Genomic DNA, 24,122 nt, shown 5'->3' with positions numbered 1-24,122 from the left:
CCACAATATACTTAAGTAACACATTCATCATTTTACATGACTTTTTTTTTTTTTTGGTGAGAAATTTAACATCTACTGTCTCACCAACTTTACACAGTACTTATTAAAAAATTTTGTATTTTAAAAATATTTTCTTAAAACATTTACTTACTTGGCTGCACCAGATCTTAGTCACAGCACAGTACGTGGGATCTTCTATCTTCTTTGCAGCATGCAGGATATTTAGTTGCAGCATGCAAACTCTTAGTTTCGGCATGTGGGACCTAGTTCCCTGACCAGGGATTGAACCTGGGTCCCCTACATTGGGAGCAAAGGACTCGCCAGCCGGGAAGTCCCTCTTGTTCTTCATTTAAATTAATTTAATGTCTTTCATTTTTAAGTATGATAACGACCGCTGTGGTTTAAAAGGGAAACCTTTATAACATGAGAATATTAATACCGTATATTTTCCTAAGATGAAGAACCAAAAATCAACCTATTTGGAGAGGAATGGATTAGGAAACTTTATTGATAAGAACTTCTGTTCCAATAACATTTATAGTACATAAAATATCAGTACTTTCTGGTTGAGAAAACAGAAACCCTGGCTATGATATTGATGCTGACTTAAGAGACTGTAAGGCAAGAGTCCAAATAAGAAGAATTCAACCAATAAGATATATATTAAAAAAAAAATTCAACAATTTATACACAGGTAAGAAGTCAAAAGAAGACAGTTTTTTGGGGGAGGCTGCTATGCACATTTTATTTAATAAACATAATGTACAATGACTAAAAGAACGGTATATTCCCAGGAGAAGTAAGAGTGTGTATGTATACCTGGATTAGCACCTAGAAAGTACACAGAAAAGAAAAAAAGGGGAAAGCTCTCTACGAAGACCATCTGGGCCCGGGTTTCTATGAGCACATTCTCCAGACACTTGATGGTAACATTCCAAGTGAGCTTGGTGATCAGCTGACTCAGTTAACTGCTTCATTCTTCAGTGCTTTAGGACAATAGATGTATCAACGTGATGCATTTTAGACGTTAATTTAAGAAAGGAGTAACAAGTTTTACACCCACCCTAGTTTTATTCCAAAACTATTGCACTACACATCTGTGGTACACCGTGAGGAAGATACTGGAAACGCAAAGGAAGCTTTCTTAACTGCTTGTGTGATGTGATCTTGTGCAAAAATGGTGCCCTGGGAATTACAATTTCCCAGGTACTCTTGAGAGTCCGCAGACATCAGATTGTGAGGAGCATCACGATGGTGTATTTAGTTGTGAAAGGCTCCACCAGGATTAGACAAGGCTCCACGCTGCCAGGGGCTGGAGAGCTTTACCGAATGAGCTCTGAGTTCACATTTCACTGTACACTTGGTGCCATTTTCTTTGGTTATATCATATTAACCATCAGAAGGAAAACGCCTTTGCTTACAAAACAGATCAGCAGTCCCTAACTGGGGGCAATTCTGTCCCCCGGGAGATATCTGGCAATGTTTGGAGACGATTTTTCACAACTGGGGGGCTGCTACTGGTGTCTAGTGGGTGTAGACGCCAGCGACACCACTAAATACTCTACAATACATGAGGTGGCACCAAATAAAATGTCCTCAGGCTCCAAATAGTACTGCGGTTGAGAAACCCTGAAAGAGGGTTATGAGACATGTGACTGGGCTGTCCATAGTCACAAGCACACTGTGGAAGCAGAGACGCCCCCCTCCCTTGCCTCTACACTTTAAAGCTCAGAGAAATGTTCCATCAGCTCTCACCTGCAGAGACCTGTTCATTCCTGGCTTCTGACTCAAGACTTAGGGCCACCGCCCTGACCAAGAACTCAGGGAGTATCTGCTGAATGGAAGGAGGACAGAGGCGCTGGAAGCACGGTTCAGTCTCCAATCGACTGTACTGAACAGTAACTTCACATGACTGAAAATGTGCTTCAACGGTGTCGTGTTCTCTGACTGAAGAGGACCTCGAAGTTAGGGCTAACACACTGTTAAAGCTGGAGCCAGCGTTTCCGCGAGAGTGTGTCTAAGTATTTCTGCATTCATTTTAGTGGGGCGAACCAAATAAAACAGTGTTAAAAGGCAAATAGTCAATATACTTCATTTCAAACAAACAAAAAAAGAAATGGAATTGACACATGAAAATGCCATGCACAGCGGACATCATTCCTTTTTTTTTTTTACATATTTACAATTTTACATATTTACTTAGCAATATATCTTCTATCTTTACAATTATAAAAGTATGTCAAACTGTAGAACAGCGGTACCACATACATTTTTTGTAGCATTCATTTGTTTTCTCCTTTAAAAGGCAATTATTTAATCAAATGCAAAAACACAGTGAATGCCACAGAGGAAGCACATAGGAAAACCATGGAGAAAAAAATAGATTTATAGACAAACTTTTCACACAAGGCTTAAATGAATCTATTTCAGTGACTCAATAAATAGTACTTTATTATTTACTAAGCCTCCCCTGACAGGAAAACAAAACAAAACGAACAAAACAATCCCCACAAACTGTACCTTTAAAAACACTGTGATACTTCTAAGCAATTAAGTTATACTCTAGACCCCAATCAGTGGACTGCAGGAAGGGCTGGCTACAATTCAGGCTCAAATAAATACTATCCATGTAAAGTTTTCATCATCCTGCATAAACTTGAGGTTGCAACGGTGGAGGAAGTTTATCATTTTCAACATTTTCAGAGTCAATAGCTGCTATAGACTGATTTGGGGGTCTTATTTCAAGTGGGTATTTCTCAACAATGTCTTGAACCTCTTTTGCGATTCCATCCGTCCAATCTATGAGGTCTTTCTCAAGTTTCTTAGCTTCATTCATAATCCTTTCCTGTCGTTCATTCAACTGAGACAGGAGGTCCAAATTCTTGTACATCTGCTTCACACCTAAGCAAGCATCAGGAGACCAACTCTCAGATTCCTGCTTCCTGGGAGAAGTCTGGCCAGACATGTATCGATCAAAATCTTCCTGACTTAAATTCAAAGACTGAGCATCTAATTTCTCAATGAAAGCCACGGCACAGCACTATAAAAAGAAGAGAATGTCATTTATTATAGTTATATAGGAGAGCTACAAACATTCAAAGACAAGATTAAAAAGTCCATTTATTACAAAGAATTTAAACGGAGTGAAAACTTGACAAGAAAATCTTATGAACCTCCAAGGTCTTCAGCTTCAAAAATTACCATGGCCATTCATGTTGTTTCCTTTATACTCTCATTGCAATAATGCATTTCTTCCTTTAAAAAAAATTAAATCTAACTGCCAAGTTCATTGAGCCAGAAATTCAGTCCTCTCCTTGGGTGATTCGAAGGTCCTAGGGTCTTGTACAGAATGAAATATCTGAAGAGGCACCTTTAGTATTTGTTCCACAATGGTTATCACAGAGCTTCCTGTATGTTTCCTTGAAGTCAGAGGCGCTCTGCTTCCCTGCCAAGCTTCGGGGCAGAGGAATCCCGGTGTGGCCTAGAGCTCCAGAGCCATGCCCCATGAGGCCCTTCCCAGCTCTGCAGACCCACCCAGAGCATGACCTGCCACTGAGCATCTCTGCAGGTACTGGTGGTCCTCAGAGATATTTTAACGTCAAACTGTTAAAAAAAATATACTTTGATACAAGTCAACCTGAGTGAAATGTCACCTCTGTCAACTGATAGCCCAGAGCTGTGTGACCCTAGAAAAGTTACCTAAGCTCTCTATGGTTCCCACATTTGTAAAATGCAGGAAATACCACCCAGAGTTATTGTGAGAATTAAATAATGTAGCACGTGTCTGAGGCTTAGCTCACAGGTCTGTAGTAAGCAGTGAATAAATGGTAGCACTCATTAGTACAGAAACGCTAGGGGAAATGCTGGGTGACACAGACATCTTAGTTATATTCTCCTAACTAATGTTTCTAGAATACACCTAGAATTATATCTATAGAGATATATCTAGAATTCTACAATATAAACATACCATTTTCACACTTTTTTTAAAAAATAAAGTATTTTCATGAGAAAGACATGAAAAATATAACAGGAGAAAACAGGCAGCTCTCAGAATTTCTTTTGAGAAACTCGTTCATAGGATCTTATTATTCATAAAAAAGCAAACCTCCTTAAAGAATACTTAGCAAATCTATTTCAACAGCCTCATCTGACAAGAACGTGCCTGTCTGACCCTCACCACCGGTTCACACTATGTGTGTGGAATCACTACAGCCTATTTTCTGGAAAGAAGAGGCAGATAATTCTGAGGTTCCTGGCCTAGGGGAGTAGCTACATGGTACTGCCACTAATGGAAACAGTACATAATGGAAAAGAAACATTTGATGGGAAAGTAGCTTCAGTTCTGAACAGATTAAATCTGAAGCACAATAAATTAGCTGGGATGCTCAGAGTGAGGTCAAAACTGCAGGTCATCACTGTACAGGTGACCAGCAGCGCTAGGACCAGAGGAGAGGGTCTAGAGAGAGGTGCACGGAGGACAGAGCCCCCAGGGAATGGCACATTCAAGGGGACAAGGAGGACACCAGGCCCCCAAAGAGCCCAGGGAGATGGAGTGGAATCGTGGATGCTAAGGCACACGAGACGTTCTGGAAAGAAGGCATCACCGGGGGTGTTAAAGGAGTGAACCGAAGCAGAGGCCCTAAGGCATGTGGCAGCTGGCTGATTTTTTTTACTTTTGCCACAGCGGTTTCACTGGGGCCGTGACTCTGTGTCTGGCAAGAAGAGGATGAAGAAAAATGGTGTGCACACAGTTAAGGCTGTGGGTCAGGGGGCCAGGAAGAGCTGCAGAGTGCAGTGATTCAAGGATCCATCTTTTTAGACAATTTACCAGAAATGCTTCCTTATGTAACCTGACCGCCCCTCCCTCCCTATTACCCTGCATAGCTTCCAGCACAGGAAACAAAGAACGTAAGGTGTCTTGAGGCTCAAATTCATGAGTGTGACAATAAATCTAGTCTAACACAAACAAGGAGAAGTCCATCGGTCAACGGTCAGTCATGTGGCCTCAGGCTTTAGACGTGCGGACCTCATGACTGTTCTGCCTAGTGTTAATTAGTACTGTAAAAAAACAAGAGCTGAAAATCACTGCATATCCTCTAGGCATCAGCATCTCAGTATTCAGTTTTAAGAGGGAATTTGTAGAAATGAAACAAAAAATAAATAATAAGTCTTTTAATAAAGGAATCAGCCCAAGATCTGATTTATTCATGGTTGAAACAAGCAAGTAAATGAGCGCTTTTACAGCCGGGACTCCGGGGAGTGACAGCCAATAGCAGCAAAGACACAGCGTGGCCATCACGTGTCCCGTAGGGGAACCACAGTGGCTCAGTCCTGGGAGGTGGAGTGTGTGCCTGGCCTGGTCACATGTGCTCTGTGATACCAAGCACACATCCTCAGCTATGCTGACCCCTCAACTCCAGAGCACGCACGTGTCACAGGCCTGTGAGAGCCCTCGTCACACCCTTCAAGTGAATACCTTCTGGGTTCTTCTCCACACCACCACCAAGTCAAGTCCTTACCAGATTGGTGAAATAGTAGCCATCCTCGCCTGTCATCAGTCGGCTTGGGTTGCAGAAGCGGGTGATGTACTGAATGTTGGACTGAAGGCGTGGGGGGTTGCCCTTCAAGACAATGTAGATGAGCGTGGGTAAGAAGTCATCGGCTGAAGCCGGCTCACTCTTGGTGATCTTGATGGCATTGAAGATGTGCTTGCTGCACCTGGTGATGCAGGCCAGCTTATCCCGGGGCACACGCTTCGAATCCATCTCAATGATATCTACAAAGGAGAAGGGATGCTGCTTCCAGTGAGGAGACGGTTACACCAAAGAGGTGTTGGGATCATCCTATTTCATCTCTTAAGTTACAGAGGTGCCCTCGCTAACCCTTTCTCCACTAGTTAACTTAGCATATGAGAAAGCCTGCAACAACAGTAGACACTAGCTCACACTTGGGCACACGTGCCCATCAGCCAGGCCCTACACTGCGTGCTCTACAAGCATACTCTCTCCATCCCCAGGGTATGCATGTGCACTATTATTATTAAGGGAGCTGAGGTTCAGAGAGGGTCAATGATTTACCCAAGATTATACAATAAAAAGGCTCATAGCAGGGATCTGAAGCCAAGCCTATCTGAGTCGAAAGCGCATTCTTTAAGTCATGATGTAAAATGCTTATGAGCTCCCCAGAGAAATAAGCAGAGTCATTTCACTGTTTTTGTTCCTCATAAATACAGTGTAAAACTCAGTTCAGAAGGCCTCATTTGCATACAGCTTTTTAGAAATGTGGCTATTTTACAAGGCATCTCTAAGCTAGATATTAAAGTGTAAGCGGCTGAAATCCATCACACAGAGGTCCACAATGGCCAATCCTCACGGCATATAAATCTCCCACTAGCAACAAGTATCTAACAACAGCTTTATGACACTTACAACCTGCTGGATAGCAGAGGGGATGGGCATAGGTATTATTTAATCTCATAAACAATACTTGATTTCTCTCAGAAGCAAAATTATTTCACTGCCCTTCACTACCACTAAGTCCAACTAGCAGGCTCTTACAAGTTCATATTCTTGTCACAAGGACAATGAGGCAATGAGGAAAGGTCAAGTTTGAACTCTGCACTGTCAGAACCACACAAAAGGAGGGCAGGCGGGTGCCTCTGGACAGACCTGCCTACAGTCTAGAACACCATGAAAGAAAAGAGCTGAACTGGTTTAATTTGACACCAATTTCTTGCCATTAGCAGAAATAAAAGTTTCAGATTTAGGTGGTTTGGTGGTACACGCCAGAGTTTTGTTCTGCTCTCAGTTCTCATCCCTCAGGTCAGCTACCTGGGGAAGTTCTCACAGGACCATCAGCCACGGAAGACTAACACGTGGGAGACAGAACACTGGACAGTGCTGAGACCTCATTTTAACTTACTAATACTTTTATCCCTCCCTACTTACCTGTCTATTGTATGAATTATATAACTTTTGTTCATTTTATTGTTTAAATTTTTATTCTGGGTTTTAATTACTGTCACTATGTCTCAGTCTATTTATTTTTCTTTTTCTATTTAAATACAACTTATTACCAAAAAGATCTGAGGGAATGTCTATATATATAAATATATATATATATTTTTTAAACCATTTTCACTTTATTTAGCCTTCTGTCTTTTACTGTTGGTTTACATTCTCCATTTCAAATATTTAACCATGTTCTCATTAATCTTTATTCCTTAAGTTTTAAAATGAATTAAAAGTGAATTATAGGCACATATTTTATTGCGCTTCAGATACTGCTTTTTTTTTTTTTTTTTTTTTACAGATTGAAGGTTTGCGACAACCTATGTTGAGCATCTCTCAGCACCATTTTTCCAACAGCATTTGCTTATTAATTACTCTGTGTCACATTTTGATATTTCTTGCATATTTCAAACCTTTTCATTATTATTATATCTGTTATCATGATCTGAGATCTTTAATGTTACCATGGTAATTGCTTTGGCATTTTTAGCAATAAAGTCTTTTTAAAATAAGGTATGCATATTGCTCTTTAGACATAATGCTACTGCATACTGAAGAGACTACAGCACCATGTAAATAGAACTTTTATCAGCACTGGGAAACCAGAACATCCATGTGGCTCAATTTACGACGGTGTATGCCTTACTGCGGTGACTGGGAACCAAACCCGTAGAATCTCTGAGGCATGCCTGTATTTTCTATCTGGACACGTGTGTAGCTGCCCTGCCAAGGAGCAGGGCCAGCAGTGTAAAAAGGAAGAGAAGAGAAGAAAAAGGAAGGAAAATAAAGGGGAAAACAAAACCCAAGGGACTTCTTCCACACTCTCCATCTGATAGTGAACCCCACCCTTGCCCATTATGTTTGAGTCTGAGAAAAGTTTCTTTTTGCTTTTGGACCACCCATCCCCAGGAACAGTTCCATGATTTGTGCTGCCCTGAAGTCTAAACTAGGAGACGTGGAAAGAAAAGTAAACAACACAGGAAACTCACGACTGCGTTAGCTGTTCCTTTAGTAATGACTTCCCTTTCCAATCTGCCTGCTATGACTTACTTTTCAGAATCCTCAGATACTGCTTTGTTTTCTGTTCAAGGCTTTTGAAAAAAGTGAAAGCATTAGTCTCTCAGTCATGCCTGACTCTTTGTGACCCCACGGACTGTAGCCTGCTCGGCTCCCTTGTCCATGGAATTCTCCAGGCAAGAACACTGGAGTGATTGCTATACCCTTCTCCAGGAGATCTTCCCAACCCAGGAATCCAACCCAGGTCTCCTGCACTGCAGGCAAATTCTTTACTGTCTGAGCCACCAGGGGCCAGCAGGAAAGATAGAGTTGAGGGTGGGGACTCTATCTTAGCAGATGTCCAGACTTATCTTTAATGGGGTTTTGAAAGCAAAGTAGGCAGTACTCCCAGGTCAGTCAAACTGGGTGCTAGTGACATTTTGGCCAGATGATTCTGCTGCAGGGACTGTTCTGCACACTGCAGGGTGTTTAGTAGCACTCGGGGGTTCTACCCACTAGACGACGGATGCCAACTGAAGTGGCACGGGCCTCAGTGCAGTGTATTTATAAACAAAAAGGACAGTCCTGATTAGAAGCAGACAGTGATTTGGAGAAAGTTCAGTGATTATCTCCACATTTAAGACTATTGTTAGCGACTGTCCTTCTGAAGTTTGACAAGTTTATAGCGTAGGAAGAAAGTGATCATATCAACTCTGGTCCTCAGTGGCAGAATGTGGCAGCTCCTGGATTGGCAAGAAGAGGGGGCTAAGATGAGAGCGTAAGAAGGCTTTAAAATTTCGTGGCTATACTTTTACTACCAAAAGATCTCTTCAAACTTCATCTTAGATGCCAAGAGAGCAAAGTCCCACAGCTCAAATTCTGTCAACAAACTGCTGATATACTGACATCTTCTTTCTTATTTTTATTTTTCAGTAAACAATGATTTGGCACTTGTAGTTTCTGGTTTTATAAGGTCTGTCCTGTGGCTTTTCAGAAAGAGTCCCCAACATAAATTCCTATGAAGTACTTTAAATTTAAACCAGTTGATCTTGAACTTACTAGTAAGAGTCTTTGGGGGAAAACTTAAGTACAAGTTTCAGGCTTCACTTTCAATCTCTTATGGATATCCCCTGAGCAAAAGGGGGTTGGGCCTTGACCCAAAACAGTCATTCATGGGATCCATGAGGAGCTTAGCAGAAATGCTCTGAGCAACAAAGAGGATGGTATTTAGTGAGGACAATTAAACTCTATGCAGGGAGTTACAGAAAATAAAACATTTTATATCGAGAGCTGAAATGTGAAAAAGTACAAAGAGAAGCAGAACCTGAGAAAGTGGAAGAATCATGTTAGCTAGAAGATAATTCAGTCCCTGAAGGGACCTTGGAGCTAAGTTTCTGTAACAGCCTCGCCTCCTTTCCAACCCTGATAATATCTTAAGCAAACCCTCATTTCTTACTGCAACTTGAGTCTCTGGTTCTTATAACCGAAGGAGACTACTTAATGGCGTGCCTCCAGCACTGCTAACATCAGCTGACCCACTTTCCTTCCCAGCAGAATTTCATTAAAAATCTCTAAACTGGTAATCTCTTTCCAACTCCTCTCCTTAATTAAGGAGAAGCTGGACAAGTTGGATGTCTTCTCCACCAGTTTTGTTTTAAAACTTTTGTGTTGCACTTCTGCTGGGTTATTCCTTGATTAAGAAACAGAAACCTTATTAGGTGAATGTTAGAGCCACATCGATTTACGGCACTTCATTGACTTCTCCAACTAACCAGAAAAGAAATTCAAAGCACATCTCTGACTAACAACCAACTACAGGCATCATCGGAGAAGGCAATGGCACCCCACTCCAGTACTCTTGCCTGGAAAATCCCACGGACAGAGGAGCCTGGTGGGCCGCAGTCCATGGGGTCGCTAAGAGTTGGACATGACTGAGCGACCTCACTTTCACTTTTCACTTTCATGCATTGGAAAAAGAAATGGCAACCCCACTCCAGTGTTCTTGCCTGGAGAATCCCAGGGACAGGGGAGCCTGGTGGGCTGCTGTCTATGGGGTCGCACAGAGTCAGACACTACAGAAGCAACTTAGCAGCAGCAGCAGCAGAAACATCATTTTAATATATAATTCTAGCTTGGGGTTAACCATGCCTCACCAATTTCATCTCTCAAAATTATTTTGATATATAAATACAGTTGAGTTTTAAGAAATTTACCTAGTTGACTTTAGTTCAATGCTCAAGAAATAAGAAATGGTCATGGAAAATGAAGGGGGAGAGTGGTTTAGTTGCTGATCTGAAAATGCTTCAAATTCATAAACCTAACACTCAAATCACTTTTACCACATTCCAATATAGCTTTGGCAATCTGCATTTTAGAAGTATTTTAGAAATACTATCTTTTTGCTCACTGAAATAAGTACAGATTTATAATGAAAAATGCTAACTTCGAGTGGAAAACATCCAAATACAAAAGTTCTTAGTTTCACTGACCTGTAATTGCTTTCACCACCATGTCGGACACTTCTGGAATTTCTTCATTAACAGGGACACAAAGCATCTGAGGAGTAACCCAGTGCAGGGCTCTACCAAAAGAGAGAGACAGACAGTGAGAAAAAAGGTCCAAGGATGGACTGTAATCATTTATCATGTTATTTCCTCAGTGACAGGAAAAGACGGGGCACCACTGGCTCGTCAGGCAATCCAAGCCCCTGCACATACTAGCGGCTCGGCTGATGTGCCGGGCAACTGGAATCCTATGATGAGGCTTCTCTTCTGCACTTATCACAAGAAAGCAGAAGACAAGTTTTCCAGTTGAAATGAAATTATACTACATTGGAAAAGCACTGGATATTTGAGAATGAAGATGTGGGAAGAACCTGCTGCTCCCGGTCCTCACTGCCCACATTTCAGGCTCTGCCCTCGACCTCTGAGGCACACCAGGGCCCGAGTCAGAGATCATCAGGCATGTGTCACTTCCTCCTGAACTGTTGAGATTTCTGGTCATGTGGTGATTCCACTCATGAAATTCTGCTGCCAATCCTCAACACATGCTTGACTAACGCTCTCACCTCAGTCTTAAGCCCACCGAGTTACTTCTGGTTTCCTCCCTTATCTTCCCAAGATCAATTCCACACTTCTGATGAGACATCATCAAGTTCAGAGCTACCGATTACCAACCCCGCTGTCTGGGAACCCCACTTGTGATCCGAGCTCTCTCTCCTCCAGAAACCCCTTTTCAGCTCAGGCCTGGCCCTGTGCCCACACGTCGACAGTCTCTCCCCACAGTGCTCTGCGGCCAGTGGGGACTCAGTCTACTGGTCATGGAGAAGTGGGTGCTTTGCACAGTGTTAGCCACCCAGGGCTAGTGGAAGGAGGCAGCAGCAGAAATGGCTGAATCACCCCTGGGAATAACAAAGAAAGACAACTCACACTGCCTTTATACAGATATTCACAGCTTCCTGCCTGACAAGATAGTTAGTGCAGTGAAATGAGAAAACAATGAAATTTCCTCTTGTTCCTTGGATATTTTGGAGATCTGAACAGTCTCAAATACCAGGCATGGTTCTCATCTAAAGCTGCCTGGATTCAAACAGATGAGCAAGATGGAGACTTGAGTCTTTTCCTCTTGTCAATTTACCACATTCCTTTTCTTTCTGACATCACAAAGGAGTTTATATGCTAAGGATGGCTCACACCTTAGCTGTTACTTGCACCCAAGGTCTGAAACTCAAGGGCCCTGTTTTCTCAGATGTGTTCTTCCAACAGGAGGTAGTAAATATAAAAAGGAAAAGCAGAACAACCAACTACCTGATCCTCTTCTGAATAGCAAGATCTTTCTTCTCATCATCAGTAGTTTCTGGGCAGAACACGTATTTATAGAGACGAGTCATGATGTACTTTTCAATCTGATCCATTATCTTCTCAACTCTTTCTGGAGGCACTGAAATATTCAAAAGGATATTTGAATGAAGGATGAACATTTGAAATGAAGTGATGTTTTCATAGTACTTTCAATGTAGCAAAAAACTAATTTATCAGAAATACATTAAAAACACTCAAACAAAAGTGTAAGATATTAAAAAACACTCTAAAAAAATTACCCCAACTTTTGGGGCTGCCTTTTACAGAATCCCTACTTCTAACTGAAGCTGTCTGGCAGGACCTAACAGGTGTACACCCTGCTTAATGAGAAGAGAGCAGCAGGGTGCTACTTTAGAAAAGCACTTGAAATTCCCAAGACTGGCAAGTGCGGCAAGACTCGCCCTTTCGCTTTTCAGAGGTCTACTATATGACCTTAGGGGTCACTCTAAAGTAAACAGATGGGGCAGATTTCTCACCAAAATGGCAATTCTGAGATGAGGGTTTTATTTAGAAGCCTCCCAAGGGGTTTTAACTGACTCTGTCCCTATTCCCAATGAAATTATTAAATATTGCTCAAGAAATTATCCAATTGCCTGATTATCTTGGAATGATATATGTGGTAGTATTCAAAGATATTGCTAAGTATAAAACCAACTACCTGAATGCTAGTGGGGTAAGCTACAGTACAGAGCAGGCAAACCAACAAAAGACTTGAGAAAGAGAGAAACTACTGAGAGACTCAGCAGGAGGGCTCTGCAACTACCAGCCGTCCCTCGGAGGCAGGCTAACAAAGGATTACCTTTTCCACGAGTCTGCATTCTTTCAGCCACATTCTGGTAAAAATCCTGAGTACATTCTGACTGCTCCTCAATGCTTAAGTCCTGAAACAAAGGGACAAAGAGGCTGCTAAGTAACTGAAAGACAGATCATGAGGAAAGCTCTAAATTTACAAAACCTACTCCTTGAACTAATCCCAGAAGTACTTATGAATTCAATTACTGCTGCAGGGAAGAAAAGCCTGTCCTTTAGTATTCTTTACCACATTCCATGACTTCTCACTTCTTTTTGCTGTATACACATATTCTTACATGGGTATAATGCATATTTTGAAAATTTACATGTATATGTACGTTCTGACTTACCTAGTCTACTTAATCATTTGATGGCTTTATAATATTCCATTATATTAGCCAATTTATTTAACCATCTTCCACTACTGTGTGCCATGGGTTCTTACCCTTTTTTCACTAATTATATATTGCAGCTATAAACAACTGTGTGAAGATAGCTTATTTTGGGTTATTTCTTTGTAATTAATTTACAAAAGTGGCATTAACTGCTTAAAAAATATGAACAACTTTTCAGCTCTAAATACCTGTTGCTAGATACAACCCTCAGAAACTCAAGTGTGGACATTAGCCATGTATGTGTGCCTGTCTCTCCACAGCCCCTCCAGCACTGGGCATCATAATTTTTATTTGGGTTTTACTGATTTTACAGGTGTAACATGTGTATTAGTATTTATTCCCCACTTTTTCCAAAGAATATTTGAAGTCTATATGAGAGATAAACCCAGTTCAGCACAACCTAGAAAAATGACGAAACAAGACAAAACATGGAGAGAAACAGAAAGTAGAGCTGGAAAGATAACACTAAAATGTCTTCCTTGAAGATACAGAAGTTAGTAAAAAAAAGTCAGCCCATAAATTTGTCTAACTAAGCTGTCTAGCAATCATCAGTAAGATGAAAACAGTCACACAACTGAGTGTCCAAATATAAAAGTAGTTTCTTAGGTGAAATTCCGACTCCAAAATCAGGAATTTCTCCAAGGGTTCTCATGAAGATGTCATCTCAGGAGGGCATGGATATGGCGCAAGACAAATTCCATAGGACTCAGACCACCTCTGCACGGGCCAGTGACAGGGGTCAATAAAGCCCTGACGAAGCACATAGTCCCTGACGCTCTGGCTGATTCAGAAGAGATGGCCTGGCGTGAGGCATAGTGAGCAAACCTTGCCTACCTGCCTTCACAATGTCTCGTCCACCCTTCCCTGGTTTGGGTTCTCATTGCCTCTTCCCTGGAGTTCAGCTGCTCTTCCCACTTTTGATCTTTCCTTTTTCAACTGAACACCTTAGGTCACGATCTGGCCCTCACGTACCCTGCTAGGTTTCCTATTGTTGAGAATCTGCACTTAGCTTTCCCGCCTCTCTAACAATGTAAAATTATTCTCTGTCCAGATTACTTCTGCTCCTCTCCAATCCTCCAGAAGCTGCCCGAGGAAGTCCCACAGGGTCTCATTCAAGGCTCAGTCCCCATCTCGCCTCCTCTGAGAAGATGTCCCCTCCATTCCCTTGGTCAAAATAACCTTGCAGGCCTCACAGCACTCAACAGTGCCCTGTCATACCTTAACTGTTGCACTCCTTAACTGCCAGAATGTTTAATACCATTAAACCTTTTTCCTGATTATTAAGAAAAATTTTCAACAGTTCCAATTGTAGCTCCTCTCTGTAGATGAAATAAGCATCTTACTTTGCTTTCTTCCAAGGTTTCCCATTCTCAGCTCTTTTGCTTGGTGGGCATGTAAGGCTCACAGCAAACGCAGACCTTAAACAGTCTGCACATAAGCTTCCCTGTCTTCTTCAGCAGCAATTAGTAAAAAGCAATCCTGTTCCCCCTTGTTTTTCTAATTCTCATGTAATTTGCTCCTGAGAAACTGAATTTATTTCTGGAATCCCTGGTTTATTTTACCATTCTCTCTCTCTTTTTTTCTATATATGAAAATCATATCTAATTGTGGTAACTTTCATTTTAGTAAATTCTGAAGTGTCTGCTACATTTAGAAACTTCCCCTCCCAAACTCCTGCTACCTTCTTTTACTAGAATAAACAATGTAACATTGTAATTTAATATTTTAAGTGTTCATACTGACCTGAAAGGTATCTTTATCTGTAAATTTATCTTTTTGTTTTCCTCAGCTAGATCCAAGATATCTGTACTTCCTCAGCTAAATCCAAGATAAAATCCAGAAACAGTCTTTTAATTCTTTGAATAAACCTCTTTCTGTATTAGATTAAGTTATCATTTAATATTTAATCTCTTTATTGCTATTATCTTTAAAAATTGCCCTTTTTAAAAAGTCTGCTAGGCTCTCTAGCTTTTCATCTCTGGCATCTTGTACTGTAACTGAATTTTGTGGGTTTATCTTACCATGCTGCTAAATTTATCTCTATTGGTATTCTGTTTTCTCTCAGATTTTCCGGTAAGATTGTTTCCCCCCAATTTCCAGAAAATTATATTTCTATTCATTCTGAAAACATTTATTACATGGCTAATAGAATTCCAGCCACTATACCAGGCAATAACATAAAAAATAATAATTCTCAGAGGGCATTCAGATTGAACAGGAAAACTGAATGCAAATAATTCAATACTTTCTGCAATGGATTATCTTCTTAGGTAGCTTAGAGGAAGAGACAGACAATGAACTGATTTATAATATATAACATGGCTAACTTTCACTCACATCAAATCTTAACAGTAAGAACACATTTCTTTCTTAAGACTATTACCAGTACTCACTCCTAGCTAGAAACTATGGCCTCCTTTTAAAGGCCTAAATGGCCTGTTTTATAGGTGGCAATGGATCACCTAATTCCTCCCCCAGTTCCACACAATCACTGTAATTTTGTTACAGTTCAGAAAACTCCATTTTCTATTTCTATTGCACAGATTTACACATTAGCACAACATTTATTTTGCAATGTGAGCTAACTCTCCTGCCACTCTGTTTTCTTAGCCTGCTTTAGATTCTTCAGAGGACTAACCACAGTTGTATATTATAAATTAGCTTATTGCCTATCTCCTCCACTAAAAAGTCAGTTCCCTGAGGGTACTGTTTACTGTCACATCCCTGGAGGCTACTACAGACCCAGGCGTAGAAAGAAAGAATTCAAGGGGACATGCCTATGGCTGATTCATGCTGATATAAGGCAGAAACCAACACAATATTGTAGAGCAATTATCCTCCAATTAAAAATAAATAAATTTTTTAAAAAAGAACTCAAGTGGCCATTTATTACTCCCTTTATACTATTGTAAAGACGCGGGGAGACAGTTCTATGTTGATCTCTCCTATTTCTGCACATCTTGTGAGGAGACACTGGCGGCCTCTCTTCTGCACCCTTTTCCAGGATAGCTGTATAGCGGACAGGCCGTGAAAACAGGGTTGGGGCCGCACTCAAGTGCAAAGGGTAGGCTGTCACTGTCTAATATAAAAAGGTTTCTCTCTGGAGCAAAAGTTAGGCAGGCTCTTAGCCCTATAAAAGATACTCTTCCTTAGCATAACTCACTGCCTATACAGGGATTACCTGGTCCTCTCTGCATGCCTTGTGGGCACTGGTAAGTAGGGACCCAGTACAAATGCACTGGTTTGTACATTTACATGTACTGATCCACTCGGGCCACTCTGCCGTCATTAACTGGCTTTTTTTTGTTTTCCTGACCCAGGAAGCTTGTGTCTTCTGCCAGTATTCATGGAATCATGAAAGTGAAAGCATAGTTGCTCAGTTGTGTTCAACTCTTTGCGACCCCATTGACTGCAGCCCTTCAGGCTCTTCTGTTCATGGAATTCTGCAAGCAAGAATACTGGAGTGGGTTGCCACTCCCTTCTCCAGGGGATCTTCCCGACCCGGGGAGCAAACCTGAGTCTCCTGCGTTACAGGTGGATTCTTTACCAAGTGAGACACCAGGGAAACCCATGAAACGATGGCAAGCTAACCTTCAACTTGCAAGTAGAGTACATCTCAGATCCTTCAAAGTTCTTCCCAAAGGAGCCAAGTGATACAATAGCACATTTGTGCTGGTAAATTCTTTTAGGTTTTATGAAATTCTAAAAGGTTATTCAAAATTTTCTAAGAAAAAACACAGTCTAGCAGTGTAAATTACTTCTTTTCTTTAAGCATTCTTTACTAATCCGTGGGATAGTCTTCTCTATAATGTCTGTGTAAAGTCATTTTATTATTTTTTTTTTTTTTCAAAAAAAAAGAAAGAAAAGAAAATTGTCTGGCTGAGGTCTTTTTTCCACCCCTAGCTTTCAAAATCTTTGATTATTTCCTTAATTATGTTTTCTATGTATTTTATCTTTAGAAACTAGATCTCCATGACCTATTTTCTAGATTAAGTTTCTTTTGTACTACAGATCTATTTAGGTTTTAACTTTTAATGTTCATATTTTTTGTATTGCTAGTCTCTGCTGCCTTCAATAATTTTTTTCCCCAGGAAACTAAACATATTAGGGCTTTACGCCTTCTAAATACATGTTTAATTTTAAGTTTTAAAGTATGTCGCCAAGCATGTAGTCCTCAGATTTTTAAGACAGTCCACTTTACAAGGGAATATACCCTGTGGTCGTGAAGCTAGTTGAATATAGGTTGAAACACTTGTTCATTTAGATGAACAAAACAGAGCAAAAGTACCTGGTTTTTGTCAAACTCAGTAACTGGCAAAATGAAGGTGGTAAGAACAATCAAGGTAGGTGAGTTCACTTTATCGCTCTAAGGAAAAGCCAGTAGTAGTCAGTCACTTTTAGGAGCTAGACAGTCACTAATGACAAACTACTCAAATGTGCTTTTCACAAACATTACCATGTAATTTTTCAGCACGAGAAATGTTTAAACTTTTGCCTTTGCTTCAGTGAATGAAATGTGTAAGGGTTAAGTGTTCCAGTAACTCACATTCTGAGACTCCGAAAGGACAGCACAGTTGGTGCAGCCAGGTGGGCAAATTCTGCAGAATTCCCAAAGATGTTACATTCATTTAAAACACTCTGAGGGCACCAGAGTCTGAGCAAATACAATGTTATTCATGATACTCCAGAGGTCCAGTAGTGTCCTGTCAGTGGCTTCTGCAAGTATCTAACATTAGTCTTAAAAATCAATGAACAGACTCTTGAGTTCATTAATGCAACTGTACATTTAGCCATTGGTTACCTGAGTTTTCCAACAAGGTTTAGGAAAAGATCAAAAGTACTCACAGATGAGTCAAGTGAACCAGGCTTTTCAAACAGTATAGCAGCTAGTTTTTTAAAAAATCTCTTTAAGCATTGCTTTGAAATACTTCAGTGTGTGGGAATTATACAGGTGTTGAATGAAATTTTAGCCTAAAGAGGTACATTTTGGGGATGAGGAAGTATTTTTAAAAACTCTCAGTGCATATATAAAGTATTTCCTGATAAAGATAAAATGACTGAAAAAAATTTTAACGCAATTCTGAAAATACTTGATTTTTCTAGACTTGACATGTATGTGGAAAAAAGGCTGCTCATCACTGATATACTCTAAGATTGGAGAAAATAGGAATGAAGAGGAAAACCACTTGGTCAAGAGTGGTTCACTGTTGAAACCATGGGTTAGAAATTACAGGTTAAAGACACACATGGAGAGGACACAAGCTGTTGTCCAAGTGACCCTGGATAAGTCACTCATCCTCTCTGGCTCTCAACTTCCCTACCTGTACAATAAATGGACAGAAGTTGCTAAGGTCCTTTTCATTGTCTAAATTTTAGCTTTCACTTCTCTACCTGAGCAAGGACAGGAAAATTAAAAATCAAAATACAAAACCAAACCAAAAAAAAAAATCCTAAATGATTATTTTCAGTCTAATGATTATTACTTAAGAGTTGAAGGTCTACTATGGCCCTCTTGGCAGCTTATTATTTACAAGGTGACAAGTTAGGAAGGCTTATTAAAAGGACACAGACTTATAAAGGACACAGTACAATTGGCTTTGATGCCAAACTTTTCACATGAAGATGATGCAAATTCCATTGAGTTGCAGTGGAAAAGTATTAGCCTCAGAGTCATGTTTAACTTGGTTCAGCGACATTTCTCAGGTAAGTGACAACATTTCTGGGTCTTTATTTTCTCAGTTGGAAAATGACAGTTTCACTAGATTATCACTAAGACCTTTCCTAAAACCAAAACTATACATTTCTAGGTGGTTCTCAACCTACCCTTTTGTAATGCATTGCTTCCAAAAACAGCTTGGTCTGCTTATAGATTTCTTGGCCTGTCTTGTGGAAGGTCTTGAGAAATTCTATGAACTCTTTAGACACTCTATCCGTTTCAATGCTGGTTTGCCGGTTTATGGAAGGACTGGGAGCTTTTGCTTCCTGAATTTCTGCTGGGAAAATTAAACATAGTAAGTTTCATTACACAGAAGATCCATGCATGGAATTACTTTAAGTATCTAATTTAAGATTATTTAAATTATGCTAAATCAAAGTTAAACTTGAATTTAAGTTATTTTATGTTTAAATATTTGCATTTTCCTTGTTTGTTTGTTTAATGCTAAATCGTGTCTGACTCTTTTGCAACCCCATGAACTGTAGCCCACCAGGCTCCTCTGTCCCTGGGATTTCCCAGGGAAGTATACTGGAGTGGGTTGCCATTTCCTTCTCCAGGGGATCTTCCCAACCCAGGAATCGAACCCCTGTCTCTGCACTGCAGGCAGATTCTTTACCCCTGAGCCACCAGGGAAGCCCATGCACCTAGTAACACAGCTTTAAAACACATGAAACATAAAGAGAAGAAATTTAAAATTTCATAATTTTAATAGGAGAGTTCAATGCTCCTCTCTTGGTAATCAATATTATAGGTAACACAAAACAGTCAGTAAGGACAGAATACCTGAACAATGTTATCAAACAACTTGAAGTAACTGATATTATAGAACACTCCACCCAACAAAAACAGAATACACATGCAATCTGACAAACTAACAGTGGTAATAGTTTACATACAGCAAATGTTTATTATGGGCTAAGTACTTTTCTGATGCTTTGTTGCATAATCCTCACAACTCTATAAGCTAAGGCTTGAGAACATTAATTAACTTGGATGATGCTGTAGCTATTTAAGTGGTACAAGCTGGAATCTGAACCCAGGACTCTGTGCCTTAACTCTGCAGCCTGAGCTCTTTACTATGCAGTATCTGCCTCAGCATGTCAGAGTGGACCGAGGACTCTTTCCAGGGAACACCATGCCCTGAGACTTTGGATCTGTAAGCCAGGCAAGGGCAGGAGAACTCTAACCATCTCTTTTATTGCCTTACTTGGGCACACTCTCTCCCCTCAACAAATACTATTCTCCAAAAACAGATGATTTTGATTTTTAAAAAATACTCTTTCAAAATGCTAATCAAAGTAAAGATACTCTGTATGATACTATAATGGTAAATACATATCATTATACATTTGTCCAAATCAACCGAATGTACAATGCCAAGAATGAATCCTTATGTAGACTTCATACTTATGAAAATCATGTGTCAATGTAGGTTCAGCAATTGTAATACAAATGAACCACCCTGGTGGGGGACGTTGATATTGGAGGAGACTGTGCATGTGTGGAGGCACAGCACCTATGGGAAATCTCTGTATCATCCTTTCAATTTTATGTGAACCCTAAAACAACTTTAAAAAAACTTAAAAGATAAAAGATGAACTGCATTCAATAGCTATGAATTAGCATGTGCACGCATGCTAAGTCACTTCAGTTGTGTCCGACTCTCTGTGACCCTATGGCTCATAGTTCACCAGACTCCTCTGTCCATGGAATTCTCCCAAAGAATCCCTTTCTACCCATTATCTAGATTCACAAAATTTTAACATTTTGCTCCATGTCTATGTGCATTTTTTTCTAAATTTTTTCAGAGTAGATGCTATGTATCATGCTCTTTATCCCTTAGTTTGAGTATTTCTTAGCAACAACGATATTCTGTTGCTAACTATAGTTACTGAAAAACAAGCTTTTTTTTTTTTTTAAAACACTAGATCAAACTGAGGGTCACACATTTATTTAGTGGTCATACAGTCTCCTCTAACCTGGAAATGTGTCTTTGTTTTTCATGACACTGACAATTTTGAAGAATACAAGCCAGTTATTTTTACTGAATGTGCCTCAATTTGGGTTTCTCTACTGTTTCCTCATGACTAGATGTCAGGTTATAAATTTTCAGCTTAAATATTACACAATTGATGTTGTGTTCTTCTCAAATTATCATATCTAGAGGCACAGTGTGTCCATTTCCCACATTGTAATATAGCTATCATTTCTCTATTTGTAATCAGTAAATAAGTTGTGGGAGTTAACCTGAATCAAGGTTCACAACTTGTTCCTCAGGAAACTCCCTCCTCTCACCCCAGATGCAGCATCCACTGGTGAAACCTGTCTGAACCAGTTCCTACCAGGATGACTATAAAATGGTGATTTTCTATCTCCATCACTCCTATATTTGTTAATCAACACTCTATGGTAAGCAAGAGTTTTCTTCCCTTCTTTATTTATCTATTTTATTAGTTGGATGGACTAATGGATTATTGTTTTATTCATCTGCAGTCCATCTATTGTCTTTATTTGTTTTGATACCCAAATTTGGTCAGTGGGAACCCATTCAAGCTGACCTCTGGGTGTTTGACACGTCCCCAACATTTCTGAGGGGCCCTCCTTTCCCAGTTCCAGAATCAGTCATTTCTCCAAGGAACCCAAATTCACTTCAGTGTAGGACAGTATTTAGAATCTAAGGTCTGAGTGGAAAGATTGGCATCTTAATTCTTAAGGAAAAAAAAAAAAGACAGCCTTCCTTTTTTTTTTTCTTTAAAGACAGCCTTCCTTAATCCCTCCTTAGAGCATTACTTTTAGATTATTTGTAAAAGATGAACACAAGATTCTACTCAGGGTGACATCTATTTGAGCTCTAAAGAAAAAGGGCATTTTAGAATGTATGAGCAAGTATTTCAACTTGGCTGACTCACTGCGATTTACTCTAAACTACAGCTCACTCAACCCTGCTTTGGAGATTAAAAAACTGAAAGTAAATTCTCTGAGTCTTTACAATCAAGCTGTCCCATTAATCTTCTCTGAAGACACAGCCAATTCTAACAGGAAGTTAAAATATTTTTCAAATCCCTTAGAAGGTTATTTGTGTTCTATGTACCACCAACCTGCCCTGGCTTAAGAGCTTTCATTCACACCATCAATAGAAGCAAGTAAAATATCAAGAGCAAGGACATCTTGTATTAACAAAGTAAAATAAAGAACACAGAACATAAAAGGCCTATTGTAGTCTAGATTCAATAAACGAAAACTGCATTTAGTATAGGCTAACTTCATCCATATGCAAAGGCCAAAAAAATAATCACCCTGAAATGCGGAGTTCATCTGGCAGAGTTTCATAAACAATCTGCAAAACAAAGATCCAATAGCAGCCTCTTTTCTAATACACACACATCAATTTTTTTCCCAACATTCTGAGGTCTTTCTCACCACATGCTTTCTACAGACATAAAACAGCTAAAGATAAAAAAAAATAAAATTAAATTAAAAAATCTATCATTCTAAAGAAATTTAAAAAGTTAAGAACTATTCCCCATGAAAGGTTTTAAGATTAAAAATCACTTAAAATTTTTCTTTTAAAGTAAAAATCTTCTTTCCATAATACAGTGTACACTGTACAGGAGCACCCAGGACATGATTTTTAAAAGTGCCAAGTATAGTCATGAATGTGTGTGACTATTATGCGCTTATCTATCTACATAGATACAGACACAGACATAGTTATAGGTGAACACATACATATTTCAGGTCAAGGGACATAAGGGGAAAAAGCTTAACCAGGACTTAGGAGACCTGAGTTCTAACACAGCAACTCATTATATGACCTTGGGTAAATAAATTCGCCTTATGGGCTTTCACACTGTCATCTGTAAAATGTGACAGTTAGAGCTGATGGCTTTATAATTCTTTACTATTTCACCTGTTGTCATATATTGTTTCACCAGACATCTATAAATGTACAAGGTTAATCAGACTTCCCCAAAGCAGGAAACAGAATGCAAACTAAACAGGAATGAATGGCTTTGATCAATACCTCTGAGCTCCTTACCAGCAGAGATTATTCTATCAAAAAAACAACATGCATCTTAAAATAGCTAACACTTATTGGAGACTTAGTATGTGTGTCAGGTACTGGGCTAAAACGCTGTACACACATCAGCTCATTTACTCCTCAAGACATGCCAATGATAGGTATTACTACCCTCAGAATAGACAGGGCTTAAAGAGATTAGCCTGCTTAAGGTCACATAGCTAGCAAACTGCAAAGCTGAGACTCAAACCAGGGTGACTCTAAAGTATACACTTTTAATCACCCTACTACACTACCTCCTCATAAATAAATCATGAGCCAAATACATTCTTATCAAACACATTTAATCTGTAACAGGTATTGATTATTCCCCTTCTTACTGCTGTACAGAAAACTGCTGACAGAGAGCCAAGCAAGAACAACTCCAAATGGATCATGTGAATGAAAAAGAGGGCTTAAAGGTTTGCCTTTACTAAAGAGAAGTGCTGTATTTTTGGATAAACAATCGTTCCTTCTAATAAACAAAAAACAATACTCATTAAATCCAAAAGATCAGCAAAGATCTTTAGGTGTGATACTATTAGTTCCCTTTCTGCGGGCAGACCAAAAACCTAAGGACAATCATCCCAGGTTGGGGTGGAGGGAGTGGAGGAGTGTCCAGGAGAACAGCTCTCTAACAGCATCTGTGTTGGTTACCAACACAGAGGTAGAGAGGCTAAGGTCTAACAGAGACATTCTTTCTTGCTTCCTGCTAGGTCATTTCAACTAGCTTATCAGCTCACTGGTAGAACAAGTGTGACTTTAGCGAGAATTTTCCTGCTGGTTATAATGTGGAATTTTATGCAGTAGGATGAAAAAGGTCAAGTACATACAAAAATGAGCCTTTCCTATATGTTCTCTAAATAGTAATTCCTATCTAGACACAAGCTGCCTCTCAAGCTTTCAGAAAACTTCTCTTTTAGATAACTTTAAGATAACTTGAAGCAGTCATTTCTGATAAGGTATGGATAGTGAGGATATTAAACAAAGGAGAGTAAACCAATATTCAAAAACTGAAGGCACAAAAAATAAAACATCCAAGTAGATACGATGGGTATAAATTTTATAAACAAAACTATATGTTTCAACTATCTTTATTCCTCTGATAAAGTAAAAATAAGTTTTCTTAAACACAATGTCCTCCAACCAATGAGATTTTATTTGTCATCTGCACCTCCAACCCAACATCTCAAGTCTGTGTTGATATCTCTGAATGCTTACAGAAAAAGCTGAACCCACACACATTCTGTGTCTCATTGGGCACAAAAGGAAAAAAGAGAATCAGAAAAA

The 24,122-nt window shown here is 39.7% G+C and overlaps 1 protein-coding gene across 5 annotated transcripts in view; it reads right to left on the bottom strand.

Moving 5' to 3' along the window:
• Positions 1 to 716: 716 nt before the first annotated feature.
• RABGEF1 (RAB guanine nucleotide exchange factor 1) overlaps positions 717 to 24,122 on the bottom strand; it is a 70,432-nt gene continuing 47,026 nt past the window's right edge. For 3 of the 5 annotated variants that reach the window (XM_065924768.1, XM_065924770.1, XM_065924771.1), the window contains 6 exons: positions 18,880 to 19,049; positions 12,669 to 12,750; positions 11,816 to 11,948; positions 10,499 to 10,590; positions 5,523 to 5,779; positions 717 to 3,040 (listed from right to left, as the gene is read on the bottom strand). In XM_065924768.1, the coding sequence (XP_065780840.1) occupies positions 2,642 to 3,040; positions 5,523 to 5,779; positions 10,499 to 10,590; positions 11,816 to 11,948; positions 12,669 to 12,750; positions 18,880 to 19,049 (1,133 nt within the window). In that variant the 3' untranslated portion in view covers positions 717 to 2,641. Of the gene's footprint in view, positions 3,041 to 5,522; positions 5,780 to 10,498; positions 10,591 to 11,815; positions 11,949 to 12,668; positions 12,751 to 14,799; positions 14,883 to 18,879; positions 19,050 to 24,122 lie in introns of those variants that run through there. The other 2 variants (XM_065924769.1, XM_065924772.1) reach the window with 2 other exon arrangements.

This window comes from Muntiacus reevesi, chromosome 2, assembly GCF_963930625.1.
Source record: "Muntiacus reevesi chromosome 2, mMunRee1.1, whole genome shotgun sequence".
In the NCBI taxonomy this organism is placed as follows: Eukaryota; Metazoa; Chordata; class Mammalia; order Artiodactyla; family Cervidae; genus Muntiacus; species Muntiacus reevesi.
The sequence above is the reverse complement of the archived record's forward strand: the minus strand, read 5'-3'. Positions and strand labels throughout refer to the sequence as shown.